Here is a 16,043-nt window from a genome sequence, read left to right as displayed (position 1 = left end):
TACCTACCCGTGTCCATGATTGCTCTCCATAGAGGCCAACTGTTATCATTGTCACGCGCCACTGTCACACTTGAATATAATGTAAATGATGGCTGTATTGAGTATTTTGAGTATTTGGAAGATAATGTTAATGAGAAAGAGTTGCTGTGAGACTGTCCTCACTTGAGAAACAACATTGCTGGTAGTTGCATTTAATACTTAAAATAACTAATGTTTACGTTGTCCTGACACGACCCCTTCTTCAACTACTGATGCTTTGTCATGCCCCTGTGGCGTCTGTATGAGATGCACAGGGCTTTCAGATAACTCCATTGTTAACCCAATGTTAGACACCCAGAACAATAGCTCTGGCCATCTGTCATATTCATTTCAGCGATGCACAAAGCCTTCCTGCCAGAAAGCTTTTTCTGGCATATGGTTAATGCTGTAAATTAATCACGCTTTGGTAAGATTTAAACATTACACTACTTTTTTAGGTTTAGGAGACAATCGATCGATATATCCTGCCATCCACCCACCTTCCTCTATTTGCAGACTTTCTTTCTTCTTTATACTAAATCACCTTGCTCCGAGTGTCTAGTATTGCAGATGGCTTTACATTGTAGTTAGTTGAAAGTGCAGACACTCAAGGGTACCTTGTGAGTTTGCATGAGATGCAGAGGGGCACGACAAAGCGTCTATATTTGACTCTTTGGGAATGAGGCGAGGCTCCCTGACAACCAGCTTTTGCTGTGGCCTGAGAAATTATTGTTCTCTCTCAGTAGCCAAGGCTCAAGTCACGTCAACTTGTTATATATTGCCACAAAAGGGTTAGGGAGGAGCTTGGGGTGGATGGTTTGGCATACAAAGCATGCAACGTCAATACACAGTCACGAGTATTACCACTACTTCAAACTAATAAATGTGTTTGCAGTTGCTCAGGAGAAAAAAGTCATTCACTCAGTTTCCTGCCTCCAGATTTTAGTTGCCAGCTCTGGGATTCCAAACAGTAAGTAATTGCCCCAATTTTGAGCATGCATGCAGACAAACCACTGAATCAAAGAGCTTGTAACTGTGCAGAAAAGAACGTAGTTTGAGTATTAACACAGGGATTTGATGAGAAACCGCTCCAAAAAAAAAGTAAAATCACAAGCGAGGGTTCTGTTTGACACTTAGTTCTGTTTAAATGAGAAACAAAGATGAAACAAACCCTTATGTACAACACTTTCAACTCCATGAGTGAGCATAGAGGTGGCTGAACTAGTGCCATATGGCAGATGAGCATTGGCCCTTGCTAATAGGAAAACCTGAGACCAAACGAGCCACGTCATGAGCACTTATCTCCCTGCCCACCTGTTCATATCTGTCTCTCTGTCCTTTAATCAACCTTCCCACTATACCTCCCTGCCTCGCCACTTGTATTTCTGTCTCTACCTGCATTTTTTTTGTGTTTTTGTTCCTCAGTTTCTTTGCCTACGGCTGTCAGTTTTGAAACCATGAGCAGAGTGCTCTGGGATTAATGTGTTCTCTCCTTTTCCTTTTTCCATTGCCCTGTTATTGCCATCCAGTCTGTAGTACGTGTTAGCCCCTCTTCACTTGGGTGAATTTTCTATCTTACCAACAACTCTCACAGCCTTTGTACCCACTGAAATTATATCAAATTAGCCCAGTGGCAGGATGTATACCACAGACTATGTGTTTGTGTGGTAAATGCATAATTCAGCCCATGCCCTACCCACTTCCTAACACGGCATGCCTTTTCAATTACGATGCGGCAGATCAGTGATCAGCATCAATCAAAAGGGGCAAATGAGAGAAATGATGAGACACATTTTTTTCTCCTGAAAAACTGTTGTACAATTTCTTCACCAAATTAGGTTAGCAGACTTAGTTCCCCTTGACAGAAGGAATGGCTTCCTGAAATGCATGAGTGGCTGATATTAACAAGGAGCGCTCATCTGGCACTTCATTAACTCAGTCTGATGCAACAGCTCGGCCAGACAGCCAGACAGTCAGACCATATAGGGCACCTCCCTTTTAAGCCTTTTTTACTTCTTTTCCAGGAGTGGAAGAGGGAACACTTTACTTGGGCAATACTACATACACCTTCAACACTTATTCACTATTACTTTGAATGAGTACCAACATCATAGTCTGCTTTAATCCTTGTTTTCTTGTATTTTCTTACAGGGATGTACAGCATGATGAAAACTGTTAAGTAATTAATAGGGGAAATGTTCAAAATTATGACACAGGAATATTAAGAACAGTCTGAGAAGTACTTTCAAATACCTACATTCACAGACATTGCATATGTGTTTTGCAGATTTTTGACAGGATATTTTAAACTTTTCATCATATCAAGTCTCTTAAAGCTGATGGCAGAACCTAAGATTGTTGAAAGCTACAGAGACTAGACACCCCACAAGTAATAACTGATTCCATCAACATACAGAGTTTGCCATCTTGACAGTCAGAGAGGTGTACATAATGAATAACTGAGGAAATATGAAAGCAAAGTGCATGACAGGTACACTAGGATTAGAGTCACGTTGATAGTTACACCCATAATCTCACAGTAGTTTCTGTACACAATGAAACCACTACACTGGTAGTTCTGAACATCTGAGGTGTGTATGAAACAAACAAACAAACAAACAAACAAACAAGACAAATTACATAAAAATATGTGAACTGAAATTTAGGTCAGTTGTGCCTCCTCGCCTGTTGATAAAGGGCATCTTAGGATCTGTGGATCCATTTGCATAGCCATAAAACATGGCTTTAAAACTACTGAAATTACTTATCACAGTCTGAAAATGATCATTAGGCTTTCCTTTACCAGTTCTGCTGAGAGCCCAAGTAGCTGTGTTCTGCCTGGAGAGAGCCAACAGGGAAATAGAGTCAGTTGAGTAAAGAAGAGAAAGTGGAGGGGGAGTCAGTGGTCTATACATCCAGACCCTCTTTGAAAACACAAATACTGATGTTCCAGTGAGACTTGTAGTCAGCTATTAAACTTTGTAGCAAATATGTAAAATTCCTTTTAATTACTTTTCATGTCCTTAACCCTCTCACCAAATGCCCAAAGGAGTTTTTAGACACTGACCAACATATTCAGGTGTCACAGCAGACTTTTATTCTTGAAGAATAGGAAAATTTAGTGTTTCCTCTTTACAGATGCACTTGTTAAAGCTCTAATTTCCCATTTGAAAGCAGAGAGCTGAAAAGCTGACTGGAGCTTGAGGTTCAGCTCTGAGTGGTACTTAATGTCCATCATTGAAGGCCAAAGCACACAGACACTTGCTATCATTGAGTTTCCACAACAGGTTTTCCTTCACCTCTATGAATTATTCCAGACAAACCAATCCTGCTACGTACAATCATGTGTTCACAAAGTGGCGAACCTCGCTCCATCCTTGCCTGTGAATGGCTGAGCCTTTTGAGGATGCTGCTTTCATACCCAGTCATGATACTATCACCTGTTACCAACCTCTTTTCAAACAGGTGTTTTATGAGCTTTCCCAGTCTTTTGTTGCCCCCGTCCCAACTTGTTTGAAATGTGTTGCTGGCCTGATGTTCAGAGGAAGCATTCACATACAAAGTTCAGTCAATAAAGCTGATAAGGTAAAACGTTAAATATATTGTCTTTGTACTGTCTTCAATTGTGTATATGTCAAAAAAGGTTAGCAGATTATTACATTGAGTTTTATTCATCTTTAACAGTGTCCCAGCTTCAGTGGAATGGGGGTTGTATGATGAAAGTTATTGGTTGCTGTAATCATTCTTGCTAAAGTGTGAAGAGTGAGATCAATGTACTTGTGACAGATTCAACACAACAACCCCATAAATGACAGGACAAGGTCTTTATTGCGAGTGTGAGTGTTTTAGGCGTAAAGAGAGAGAGAGAGAGAGCGAGAGAGAGAGAGAGAGAGAGAGAGAGAGAGAGAGAGAGAGAGAGAGAGAGAGAGGTGTTAATTCAAGTGATACCAGCAAACAGTTTAATTTCACATACAACACACTAAAAGGTGTAACATAATATCATTGCTAATTTTAAACTTATTTGTGAAAACTCACCTGTTGCTGAGCTCCCATTAACACAAACCATGCAGACGCAACATCACATTATCCTGTTAAACTTGTTCACCAGCTCTGGTTGTTCTATATTGTGTCGTGGCAAAAAAAAAAAGAAAAGTGCTGCACATTCATTTGTTAAATCTTGCTTGGAATTTTTTACAATTAAAAATCCAGCCAAAACAAGTTTTTCCTGGAATAGTTCTTCTATTGTTCAATGCTACACAAAGGTCACTGCCATTTCAACTCTGACTAACTAATTATAGGCCAATGACCAGTCAATTACACACCCAAAATGATGCCAAGTGAAGAGCAGCATTCCACATTTGCAGCATTCCATGTCTGTGAAAGAACAACAGCACTGTTCAAAACAAGGAAGCCTTCCTGACAACCTGTCCTCCAGTTTTGTATTTTAGAAGTATTTTTCAATAGATCATTGTACACAAATGAACACAAACAAACAATTTTGTAATAAATAATTTGTCACAGAAATGAACACTGGAATTGAGATTAAAATAAAATCTTTCTTAGTCACATGATAGCAATTGCATTCATGCACTAGTGAAATGTTCAAAATGGAAGAAGAACTACTCACACACTGCTCACAAACATTTTTCTTGATCAGAGTAATGCTGAATTACAGTTTTTGTTACAGGTTAGATAAACGTCTTCTTCTGCTGCTTCAGTGTTTCAGTGTGTGCCACAGTCACAATTTAATTTTGTCCACAGCTGACATAGTTTCTGTGTATACATTGATTATGTCAGGAACTGTAATCTCAAAGCATAATAGTTGCTGGAAGAGAAATTTTTGAAACATCATTGTCCAAAAGAACTGCCTCAGGGTTGGTATGGATGGATAAATACAGTCGTAGGACATGATGGCATTAAATTGTGAGCAGTTGAGGGGAAAAATAAGTTACTAAGAAGTATGTTGCTGAAGTTAATTCCCTGGAAGCGCCTATGTGTTTTTCTGAGATGAAACTGGATGAAACTGAGAGAAAAATAGAGACCAAGGAATAAAGCAAATTAGTAACGTAATCCACAGCAGGATCAAAAGAGTGTGAGTGGATTATGTTTTGTTGCATCACAGCAAATGAAAGATGTTTTAGATCAAAGGCAGTGATTTTCAATGAGTGAATATGGAGATGCATTATTGAAGATGGCAAACAAAGTGTGTGTGTGTGTGTGTGTGTGTGTGCGTGTGTGTGTGTGTGTGTGTGTGTGTGAGTGGGGGGTGGGGGGGTCGTATTTGATGTCATAACTTGGGAAATGTAGCCTCTCCTATTCAGCAGGCCACTGTAACCCAACCTGGGCCTCTCATTGTGTCTTTATTTGTTTGATTTCAAGGCAGGGACATTACAATAAAGCCAATCTGGAAATGGGATCAGGCTGTGACTGATGGTAATTACTTGCTGTCTACACCATTAAGAATTTAATGTAATTTCAGATAGACTTTCCTGGAGGGGCAATGATTGAGCTGAGTCTGTTTAGTCTCTCTGTATCTTGAATAAGTAGAAAAGCATTTGCAAGCTAAAGAAAAAACTTATTTGGAAGCCAGTCTCTACATGTATGATGTCATCTTAACAGCATATAGTATGAAATATAGAACACTAATCCCTGGGGTCGGGGTCACAAAGAGTTCAAGAACCTGATTTAAGCCGAGTCACCCCTCTACTGTCCATTCTGCCCTTGTCTGAAGATGTCAGTAGGATTACTGCATCAGGAGGTGATCAGTCATGCAGAAAAGTAGTCCAGTGTCTGTCTGTGTGACCCCCTTTCCAGCTGTTTCCAGCCATGTAAATCTCAGAGCAGCATTCAAGTAATTAGACAGGGATATCTAGATGAAACTGTTGAAGGTTAAAAACATTTAACGTTAGGGTTAAAGGTCATATGGAGGATCAGGTTGGACAGAGGAATATATGAAACTGTTTGACACTGTACAGCAGGATCTTGTCTTACTGGCAGCAGGACAGACTGCTGGGGCTGCTGACACAAGCAGCAGTTTTGTATTTCAGCAGTCAAATCAGATTTTCCTATATATACATATACCATACATAGACCATAGGCTTTCACAGTGACAGTGGCTGTACAGCCACTGTCACTGTCAAACCTATTGGTGATGTCACAAAGAACGCATCCATGTTTTAAATAGTCTGTGGTGATCACCTGACTTTTCTTACGTATTCTGTGAAGTATCGTAACATCTACTGCATGGATTGGCACAACATTTGGTAAAGACACGAATGGTTCAGCCTCAGCTGTACTTGGCAAATGTTGCAATGCTAATACGCTAATCTAAAATGGTAAACATACTCACCATACCTACTAAACATCAGCATGTTAACATTAGCACGTTAGCATGCTTGCGCTAACATTTATCTCAAGTATCGTGTCAAAGAGCTGCAGTTGCAGGTGCAGTTTGTGGTGTTGCTGCAGGTTACATCACAACAGAACACTGGATAGAGACAGAAGATGTATAGTAACAGAAGGTATTTCTGTCATTTTGTCCCCCCATGAGTATCAAAATATACAAACTCTTTAAAGTGTAACCATAATTGCAGCTACTTAAATTTGTAACCAAGGGCCCAAATAACTTCAGAGTGCTTGTAAACCATGTTATTTCTTTGTTGAATTTAAGATTAAGAATTTATTGTTAATGCAAGGAAGTGTGATGTCATAATCGAACCTTACCCTTTATTGACCAGAACTAGTGTTTGTTATTGCACTTGGGAGCATACTCTATCACCATAACGGTTGGGTTTAAGCCATGATAGGCCTTACGGGCTTGTATGACGTGTTTCCTGTCTCAACATGCTGAGGGAAAATGACTAATTGAAACAGTTGGACTGGGCGAAAGAGAAAGGTGATACAGTGAAATCCAACCTCCACTATTATTACTACAATTAATCATGTGCTGTAATTGTTTACTCAGTGTTAAAAAAAAGTTAAATTGTGCAGAAACCACCAAATTTTGTATCACTTGGCTGCAAACATCCATTGCATGAGCAGCAGATGTTGATTGATATTGATTCTGCTTAATAAATAGGGAGGGCAGGTCATGACATAGTACCTGACTTGCCAAGAGTGCAAAAGTTGAACCTGTTCCGACAGTAGCAAAAAAATGTTTTAAATGCTTGTGCGCTATTTTACTAGGAGGTTTTCTGGATAGCTTCCTGCACAGTGAAGTCACAGCAAAAATATCCAGATGCCTTGTTCAAAATGATCATGTGTATGACTGAGTCGAGGTGCTACACGAGGGCCAACATTCAGAACAATTTTGGCTAAAATTCCTTTGGTCAAGGACACCTCAAATACTTATCTTGATGAAAGCACAATAAAAAAGATTCAATTATTCACATTAACTTAAAAAAAAGGTGTCTTTCACATACAGAGATTAATTTTATAATGCAAGACATTAGGGTGTTGCACTGCACCAACATATTGAACTTGTTTCTGTCCACTGAACCTGAGGCATCCCACTCTTCTGTTCTCTCTCTCTCTCTCTTGCCCACAAAAACACATGCGTTGTGGTAGGCATGAACATACTTGTTCTATTGATCTCAAACAGCTCCACAGAAAAGTAGATTCCCTTTTGAACCCGTTCAGGGTAATGGAAACCATATTGCATGGCCGACTGTTCTTCATAAAGCAGATGAAAGCAGATGCATTTCATAAATTATTTCAGTGGTACTAAAGCACCCATATTGTTACGTGTCTTGGAAGTTGTTAGTGTACACACATATGTATGATTATCATCTTTCAGCCTATTTGTGTAATGCACAGTTCGGACAGAGGTGATTACTGAGGATTATACTGAGCTGTTTCCAGCCCCTGATGTGCTCTGTGCTTATATGATGTGCTTCCATCCTGAAATGCTGATTGTAACTTAAGAAGCATCACGTGAGAATACATTCTCAGAATAGGTTTGTTTGTTTTTCCTGTTTTGTAAGAGCCAAACCTGAACAGGTTTGAAAGTCCATTCAATACAACTGAGTTCCTCGCTTGGGAGTGTGCATAGTTAACAGGAATACAAAGAGATCTAAATCCTTTCTGCCAAAACAACGTTCGCTGCAAACACACAAGCAAACATAAGGCAAAGAAACATCAGCTTTGTAAAGCAGAAGGCTCTATCAGTTCATTTTATGATCTGCCAAAACCACTTTCACTTTTTTTTTGGGTGATATTTCACAGAAGTTGCGCTTGCACTAGGAGTGCAGTAATTGCCAATACCCCTAAAGAAATATTGCTTGGAAGAAACTGATTTTATCCTCATGTGTTCAAGACAGGAGCAGCTGTGCTACAGGTCAGTCCACTCATAAGTGTGTCTCTGGGTGTTACCACACCAGCTCTGACCTATGCAGGTGATGACAACAACACAGGCTCTCCGGCTTTTGATCTTTGATGACTACCTCTTGCTCTGAGGTACAATGCAGCACTTAATTTGTACACCAGATTTAATCTCGTCTGAAGACAATCTAAACTTGAGTCGATTTGACTAATGATATACTTGATTATTCATACACCGATGTTACTCAGTCATTATTGCTTTGACCATACTGCATTTGAGATATATTCATATGAAGCGAATATGTAACAGATGGAAAATCTGCCTTTTGTGTGTTGAGTCTTTTTAGACTTTTTTTTTTTTTTGCTGTCCTTTCAAACACAATTGATAAAAAGAACAGAAGGTCTTGGAATTATATTTAGCTGTTCTCTAGTGTGTGTATTGAACAATCTGTCAATCAATCTGTGGGTGATAGATAGAATAGATTGTGCTTTTCTTTTACAGTTCTTATGCACACACATTTGACAATATGTGGGTGTATATATGTGATAACAATACAGAAGAAAATCCAGTGTATTATAAAAATAAATTCTTTTTAATAGTTACTTTGATTTTCTCTTACAAACACTTAGCATGTTTTCACAGACACATTAAGAATTGCACGATTGTATAAAGGAGGGTGATGTTTGTAACTTGAAGCAGTTAACTGACAAAGAGGTTCGGACACAATTCAAGTTATTCAGTCTGACTCTGCTACACTGAGATGCCGCTCAAAGGTTTTACGTACATGATCTGTAACTACTGTGAGCTTTCTCAGTAAGAAGGACATCTGGGCACTAACCATGACTTTGAGACATATAAGATTTTAAAAAGAAAAATCTTCTACTCAAGGTCCACTTACTAGCTTTTTCTGCAGCTTTCAACCGCATCTAAAGGTATATCTGTCGCATATCAATATATATCATGCAATGCATATCATGTCATGACAACTGAGCTAAAGAAGAATTTGAGACACAAGAGAAAGTACTGGAGAAACTACTAAGTGGGCATTGAGTCAAGAATCTCTTTTGTTAATCTGTTTTCCATTTCAGGAATGGATTGTCATGCTCATCATACAGAATGCTTTGACAGGGCATATGTGCATAGTGTGTTAGCATGAAAATAGCTACTATAGAGCTAAATAATTTGATGTGTATTGACACAGTGAGCTCTCCAGATATAAAAGGATAACAATGCCTTCGATAAAGTAATTTTGATTAGCTGTTTCTGTATCAATGATTTTGAACTACTTTATGAATACAGCTAAACATTTCAAACATTTCATTTCAAATCACTTTTCCATAATGTTCCAAGTAATTGCGTAGGGCAGTGTAAAGAGATGTACATTTTATAAAAATATAATAATGAATAAACATCTGTTGTGCCTTGAACTGTCTTTTGTCCATTTCATGCAATGCAAAAGTGTATATAAAGTTATATATAAAGTTGTAAAACATTTTGTACAATATTTACATAGGATCTTAGACTGTAATCTTTAATGAGTTGCTCTTATAACTTTACAATAAAGTTCTCATTACTTTGATGCCAATACTTATTTATGCCTTACTTTGGTTTTCTGACACTTGACATCTGGATAAGTGTCATGGTTCATAGATATTATAAAAAGTAGAATAGAGAATGGTACTGTATGCTCTTTTTAATGGTAGAAACACATAGCATGTAAGTCAAATCAATTGATTGCAGTAATAATAATCATCTGACAAAAGTAAAAAGAGCAACTTCATCTAAGAACTATGCTTCTCACAGTGAGTTTCGTAAACATTTGTAAACATCGGTGGTTTTGGGTGTGTGGACAACTGAAAATCAGATGTTTGAAATCTGCCTGAGCTTCCTGTTCACAACCTGCATTGAGTCATTCTTCATTTTTAAAGGTATCTCCACCTCAGATCTTTTCTTTCTGTGCTTTTTGAATCTCTTACAGCATATGTAAGATGTCAGTGTAACAACCAAGAAGAACAGCCCCAGACTAGTAACTGAAAGAGCAATGAGGACAGGCTGACAGGGGAATAACTCATACCTCTCAGGCCCCTCTCTCATCTGGCCAATGTACCAGGGCCTCTCCTCTACCTCAATGTCAGCCTCTCTGGTCAGCAGACTCTGGATGTAGCTCTCATTGCTCACTGTTTCATTGACAAAGAAGTTGACCATAACTGTTGAGTAAAGCGGTTCAGGCTGGCCGTGATCACTGACCTTCACCAGAAGGCTGTAGAGGCCCCGGTTGCTGAGCTCCCTCTTTAATGTGATATTTCCTGTTTCTGGGTCAATGGCAAATGACCCGGGCTCACCACCTTTCCTCTTAATGATACTATAGGCAATCACAGCATTCATGCCTGTATCTTTATCCACAGCGTAGACCTCTGTGATAGATGTTCCTGGTAGTGTACTGGGTAGGACTAACATGTAAGACTGATTGGACTGAGGGAAGAGAACAATAGGTGGATTGTCATTTACATCCAACAACAGCACGGTCACCATGGCAATACAGGAAAGCGCAGGCTCCCCACCATCAGTGGCCTCAATCCACAGCTGATATGTCCCTTGTTGCTCACGGTCCAGTGATGTCTTGGCCCTCAGCGCCCCTCGGCCTGTGTCTATCATGAAGATGTCGCTGCCGTTGAGGATGGAAAGGGCCACCCAACCATTTTCCCCGGCATCAGCATCTGTCACAGAGAGGACCCCGATCTCACCGTACCCTGGGAAGTTCTCAGGCACAAAGAACGTGAAGTCCTTATTGATGAAGCGTGGACTGTTGTCATTGCGGTCTTGCACAGTCACCACCACAGTTGCAATCGACTCCCTCCTGGGCGTCCCCTGGTCCACCGCTCTCACGATGAACCGATATGTCTCTTTCTCCTCACGGTCTAGCGAGGTGGTCACTGTCAGGACGCCTGTCATGCGATCCACTGCAAAAAACCCAGGGGCGTCACCTCCAAGGAGGTAAATGACTTCCCCTCTGCTGTCACTGTCCTGGTCTGTGGCTTGGAGCTGGGTCAGAAAGGTATTTGGTGAATTGTTCTCCTCTACAGATACTTTCACCAAAGGCTGTTGAAACACAGGTGCGTTATCATTCTCATCCAATACCTGCACCTTGAGGAAGGTCTTGATGACAAGCTCTCGAGTATTCTTAGCAACCACAATTAGCTCATACTCCTGTGTCTTCTCATAGTCCAAGGGCTCTGTAGTCTCCAGCAGGTATTCGTTTTTGAACATCTGATAGGGGCCAAGCCTGAAGGGACCAGTCCCTTCCAAATGGCAGTCCACCCTTTGGTTCATATCAATGTTTTTGACTGTGAAAAAAGCTATTGGAGAAAATGCTGGCTCAGACTCCTTTACCGTCACCACCCCATCCTTTTCTGGTGCAATGTACCGGGGTATGACAGCAGGGGGTCCTGTAACAACTTTGATTATATTGACAGTAATGGTGGCAACAGCAGGGATACAACCAGGTCCATTGGCCAGAATAGTGAGTTTGTAAAATGTGGCTGTGCCAGTGTCTATTTTCCCCGCTAGCTTGATCACCCCTGTGATTCTGTCCAAATGGAACAAGCTCCTGGTGTCCCTTGGCACACGTTCACTGTAAGCATAGCTGATCTGAGCATTAGCACCAAGGTCAGGGTCAAAAGCATGCAGACGTGCCAAATGTGCCCCTTTGGTGGTATTCCCATGCAGAGTAACATTAATTTGTGACTCTGTGAATTTGGGGCAGTTATCGTTGACATCTGTGATGACAATTTTTAAAGTAGCTGCGCCGAGTAGGGGAGGGGTCCCACCATCCTCTGCAATGATATCGGTAATGTATTCAGCCTGGGTCTCTCTGTCCAAAGCCTCTGTCACAATGAGGAAGGGGGTCAGCTCACCCCCCTCATTCTCCTCAACATCCAGCGTGAACATGCCAAAGTCATTAACAAGCCAGTAAGTCTGCACTCCATAGAGACCCAGGTCTGGGTCAACTGCAGACTGCTCCACTGCATAACGCACATTGATGGGTGTGTTCTCTGGGATTGACATGCAGATCTCATCCACAGGGAACTTTGGCCTGTTGTCATTCACATCCTCAATAAAGATCTTTACTTTGACGAGCTGAAAGTACTGCTGAGGCAAAACAAACACATCCAGTGAAAGGATACATCCCTGACCCTCTGAGTTATCAGGACAGAGAGTCTCCCTGTCAATCTCTGCAGCAGATGTGTAAAGCTCCCCGGTCGTGTTATTCAGGTTCACATACTGTTCACTGACCTTCTTTTGAGTGAGACTGAATAAAAAGGGGGGCACAACAGTGAAATCCAAATTTAAGTCTACTCCAATGGCCCCTATGAAGGTCCCCCTGGGTAATCCCTCCTTTATCTTATAGATGAGCTCTTTTGCTTGGCTGAAATTTGCAAAACAGGAAAGAGGGCTGGTGTAAAGCAAGATGATGCACAATCCCTGAAAAACAAGATAATTAAACATAATAAAGTTAGATCAAAGAATTGCATTATAGAATGAGATTTGCAAAATGAGGCATTCCTAACACATTACTATTCAGCGTGGGCATTAATATTTAGTTATATTAGCTGTTGCAGAGGTCTTGGCACACCTGAAACAATGATTAAAACTTATATCATTACACTCAAATCCCTTTATGATGATCGTTTTACCCAGTCAATCCAAGAAATTAGATTTGTCAATAGTTAACAGGTTAATTTGTCATAAAGAAGAACATGAGAATAAAAAAAGTATAGTATAGAAGAAGAGGGGCCTAGTCATGTGTCTGCCTGAATAATGTAAAATAGTATTCACAGTATCATAAAAGGTACTTGTGTTAAAGTGAATTCTGTCTGTAAAATGAATTCTGATCAAACTTACCCATATTCCTCCTGTTTTGCTAAGGCTGGTGTGTCTGCTGCTGAACATGTTTATGTCCTCGTCCAGCACTTTCCACTTACAGCAGGAAGAGTGACATCTTAAGTAACCTAGACATTTTGAGCCCTGAGCAGCGCAGATCTCTGCTGAGTGCCTTATTGCTATCTGACTTGAACAAGTCATTCATCCCAGTGCTGGCTCAGGACACTCCCACCATATGCAAATCAGCTCACCATGCTAACCAATGAGAGCTGATGGGCACTGGGAAATCTACTTGAGTCCTTTTTCATGCATGCTATCAAAGCACATCAACACACACCTGTACTTTGCACACACACACACACACACGCCCATGTCATAACAACCAACTACATTCCTTGTATTCCTGTGGTAGAGTGAAAGCATATGATTACCAACAGAGCTTATGATGACACGGCAGACTAAGCAAGATGTAAAATATCCACAGTTGAGAGATTACTTTAATCCAGCATTAGTTAAAAAAACACTACAAAAAAAAATGTACAGAATGAAATAAAGCGGCTGTATAATGATATAATGATGATGCATAATGTTTCTTACAACCCCTTAACTTTGATTTTCGAGACTATTCATTGATAAGTAGATATACCGAGTAGATATACATACATACATACACACACACACACACACACACACACACACACACACACACACACACACACACACACACACACACACACACACACACAGATAGTGTGTGAAAAGAGGTTGTTTCTCAGTGCAGAATCTTTGCAACCATAACCAATCTGTGACATTAATTTCACATTTAGCTTCTACATATATGCTTTATATGCAGAAAATCAATACAAAAAGCATGAAAATATCATAAACAAAGCCAGCAGAGAGGTGATCTTGGCATCATAAGTGGTGCTATGGTCTGATTCTGGATTGAGCCTTTAACTAAATCAACCCCCTAATCCTTGTGTGTTCTAAATGCCGAGCCAGCTGTTTGCTGGGATTGGAAGCATACTGCTCAGAGAAATTGAGTGATTGAAGTTCTCTGGAAAAGGGCAGATTGAGACAGTCACAGACACTCGTTTTGTCTCATAGTGTGTTGGGGCTTTGCTGTCATTCCTCATTATAAAGGTCTGCTGGATGGACAATACTGGGGCCTAAAGTTCATGTATTTCCTTTGTTGTTTGATGAGATTATAGAGTTTTATGAGGCACTTTGCTCAATAAACAGCATATCTGAGTGACACTGACAGACAATATATTAATATGGATCATCTATAAATCCACTGTGTATCCAGTTTTTTTTTTTGTCCAAGCTTTGAGCTCAGAAATATTTCTGCAAATACAGACTGTAGGCACAGTGGGCTGGGAGGCTTTGGAGCATGGGAAAGCAGCAGATCAGGGAAATGAGAGTCATTTGAGAGCTGCCTTGAGGTGCAGAGAGTCTGAGGAGTTCAGCTGTTGATCATCAGTGAGGAGTCAGTGAAGGGCAGTTACCCCGAATGACACAACAGAAACATTATAAATATTTAGCTTTGTTAGACAAAAAACAAGAAGCAGCTGATGGAAAATACTCTCTGAATCCAATCAAGTCAAATTTCAGATTGTGTGGGAACCGATAGAGTATGTTTGAATACATATTAAAAATACTGCATATTTTGTGTTTGAAAGTGATGCATCCTACAGTATTTTATTCCTTTATTTTACTTTTTTTTTTAATTAATGCGTGATAATGCTACAGCATCACATTTGACAAATGATTGCGGCGTCATATTTGCAGAAAATCTGTGAATCCTACAGGGCTTTCAAACGCTCCCATGCAGGACGCAAATATGATGTTGCTTTGATTCATTCAATGTGTCAGATTTAGGAGGAGAGGAAATGATCGCATGATGCAAATTTGTCAAATGGGTTCCTCTCTCCACAGAAAGAGCATGTTTCAGACAGCACACCATTTCAAACATGTCATATGTTACAGGCTGTTGTCGGCTTTACATTATTTACTCCCATGCAGTTGCATTACAAGGAGCTGTAACACATAGGTCACTGATGCTACGTGTAAACCTGATACTGTGACCTCTGTGTCTATTTGTTCCCTCTCATCCCCTGTCAACTCTCAACTCGTCTAGATATCATGAGCAACAGGCTGAGGTACAGGGTACATTCAGTAAAAGTAATGTCTCCTCTGACCCAAAATCAGTTAATACAAAATAATAACATCATGGCTGTCATTATTATATTGTGTACATATATAGTGGTTTTTAAATAGGTTTTACAAATTTTATTTCTATATCCTCTGCAATATATATCAACTAAACTTTGTCTGTTGAAGCTTGAATTTTCAAATGTAACAGTATGTGGTGGTCAGACAAAAAAAATAAAATAAATAAATAAATAAAAAATACTACAAAGGTTGAATAAGGCCAAGAGGGGTATTACTTTGTTCTTACTTTCATCATTTCCTGCATTGAGTCTATGTGAGATGAGGCTGGGTAATCTCTGCTCAGATTTTCTAACAGATGTCCTGTTAACCTTGGTCTTTTCTTTTAATCAAAGTTCTGCTAAGCTATCTTGATAGCCATGCGACAGCTCCATGGCTGTTAAGTAAGATGGATATGACCACACAGAAGTACTGTGTCAGGGGATACTGTAACTTGAAAACTTGAGAATATGTGTAATGTGGAGTCATTAAAAGCACTCTGTTCAACAGGATGGTTTGTGTATTAATATGACAGTTGATTTTCATTTGATTTATGGCAATTTGACATTTTAAAATTGGACAATGCTGTGCCTGGAGTAGCTCTCCAAAAATA

At 39.9% G+C, this 16,043-nt stretch overlaps 1 protein-coding gene across 1 annotated transcript; it reads right to left on the bottom strand.

The window, feature by feature from the left end:
• Window positions 1-8,940: 8,940 nt before the first annotated feature.
• On the bottom strand, window positions 8,941-13,377 carry pcdh20 (protocadherin 20). The gene is made up of 2 exons (XM_070963414.1): window positions 13,241-13,377; window positions 8,941-12,820 (listed from the first exon to the last, which is right to left on the bottom strand). The coding sequence occupies exons 1-2, from the start codon at window positions 13,286-13,288 to the stop codon at window positions 10,199-10,201; spliced, it is 2,670 nt and encodes an 889-aa protein (XP_070819515.1). The 5' UTR covers window positions 13,289-13,377; the 3' UTR covers window positions 8,941-10,198.
• Window positions 13,378-16,043: the final 2,666 nt, after the last annotated feature.

Source organism: Chaetodon trifascialis, chromosome 1 (genome assembly GCF_039877785.1).
Source record: "Chaetodon trifascialis isolate fChaTrf1 chromosome 1, fChaTrf1.hap1, whole genome shotgun sequence".
Lineage (NCBI taxonomy): Eukaryota > Metazoa > Chordata > Actinopteri > Chaetodontiformes > Chaetodontidae > Chaetodon > Chaetodon trifascialis.
Note: the sequence above shows the minus strand (reverse complement) of the source record. Positions and strands in the feature narration are given on the sequence as shown.

Excerpts from the sequence above, each read along its gene's own strand:
- pcdh20 (XM_070963414.1), bottom strand. The coding sequence starts at position 13,288 with ATGTTCAGCAGCAGACACACCAGCCTTAGCAAAACAGGAGGAATATGG. Across the intron at positions 12,821-13,240 it reads GCAAAACAGGAGGAATATGG|GGATTGTGCATCATCTTGCT; the intron begins GTAAGTTTGATC and ends CTTGTTTTTCAG.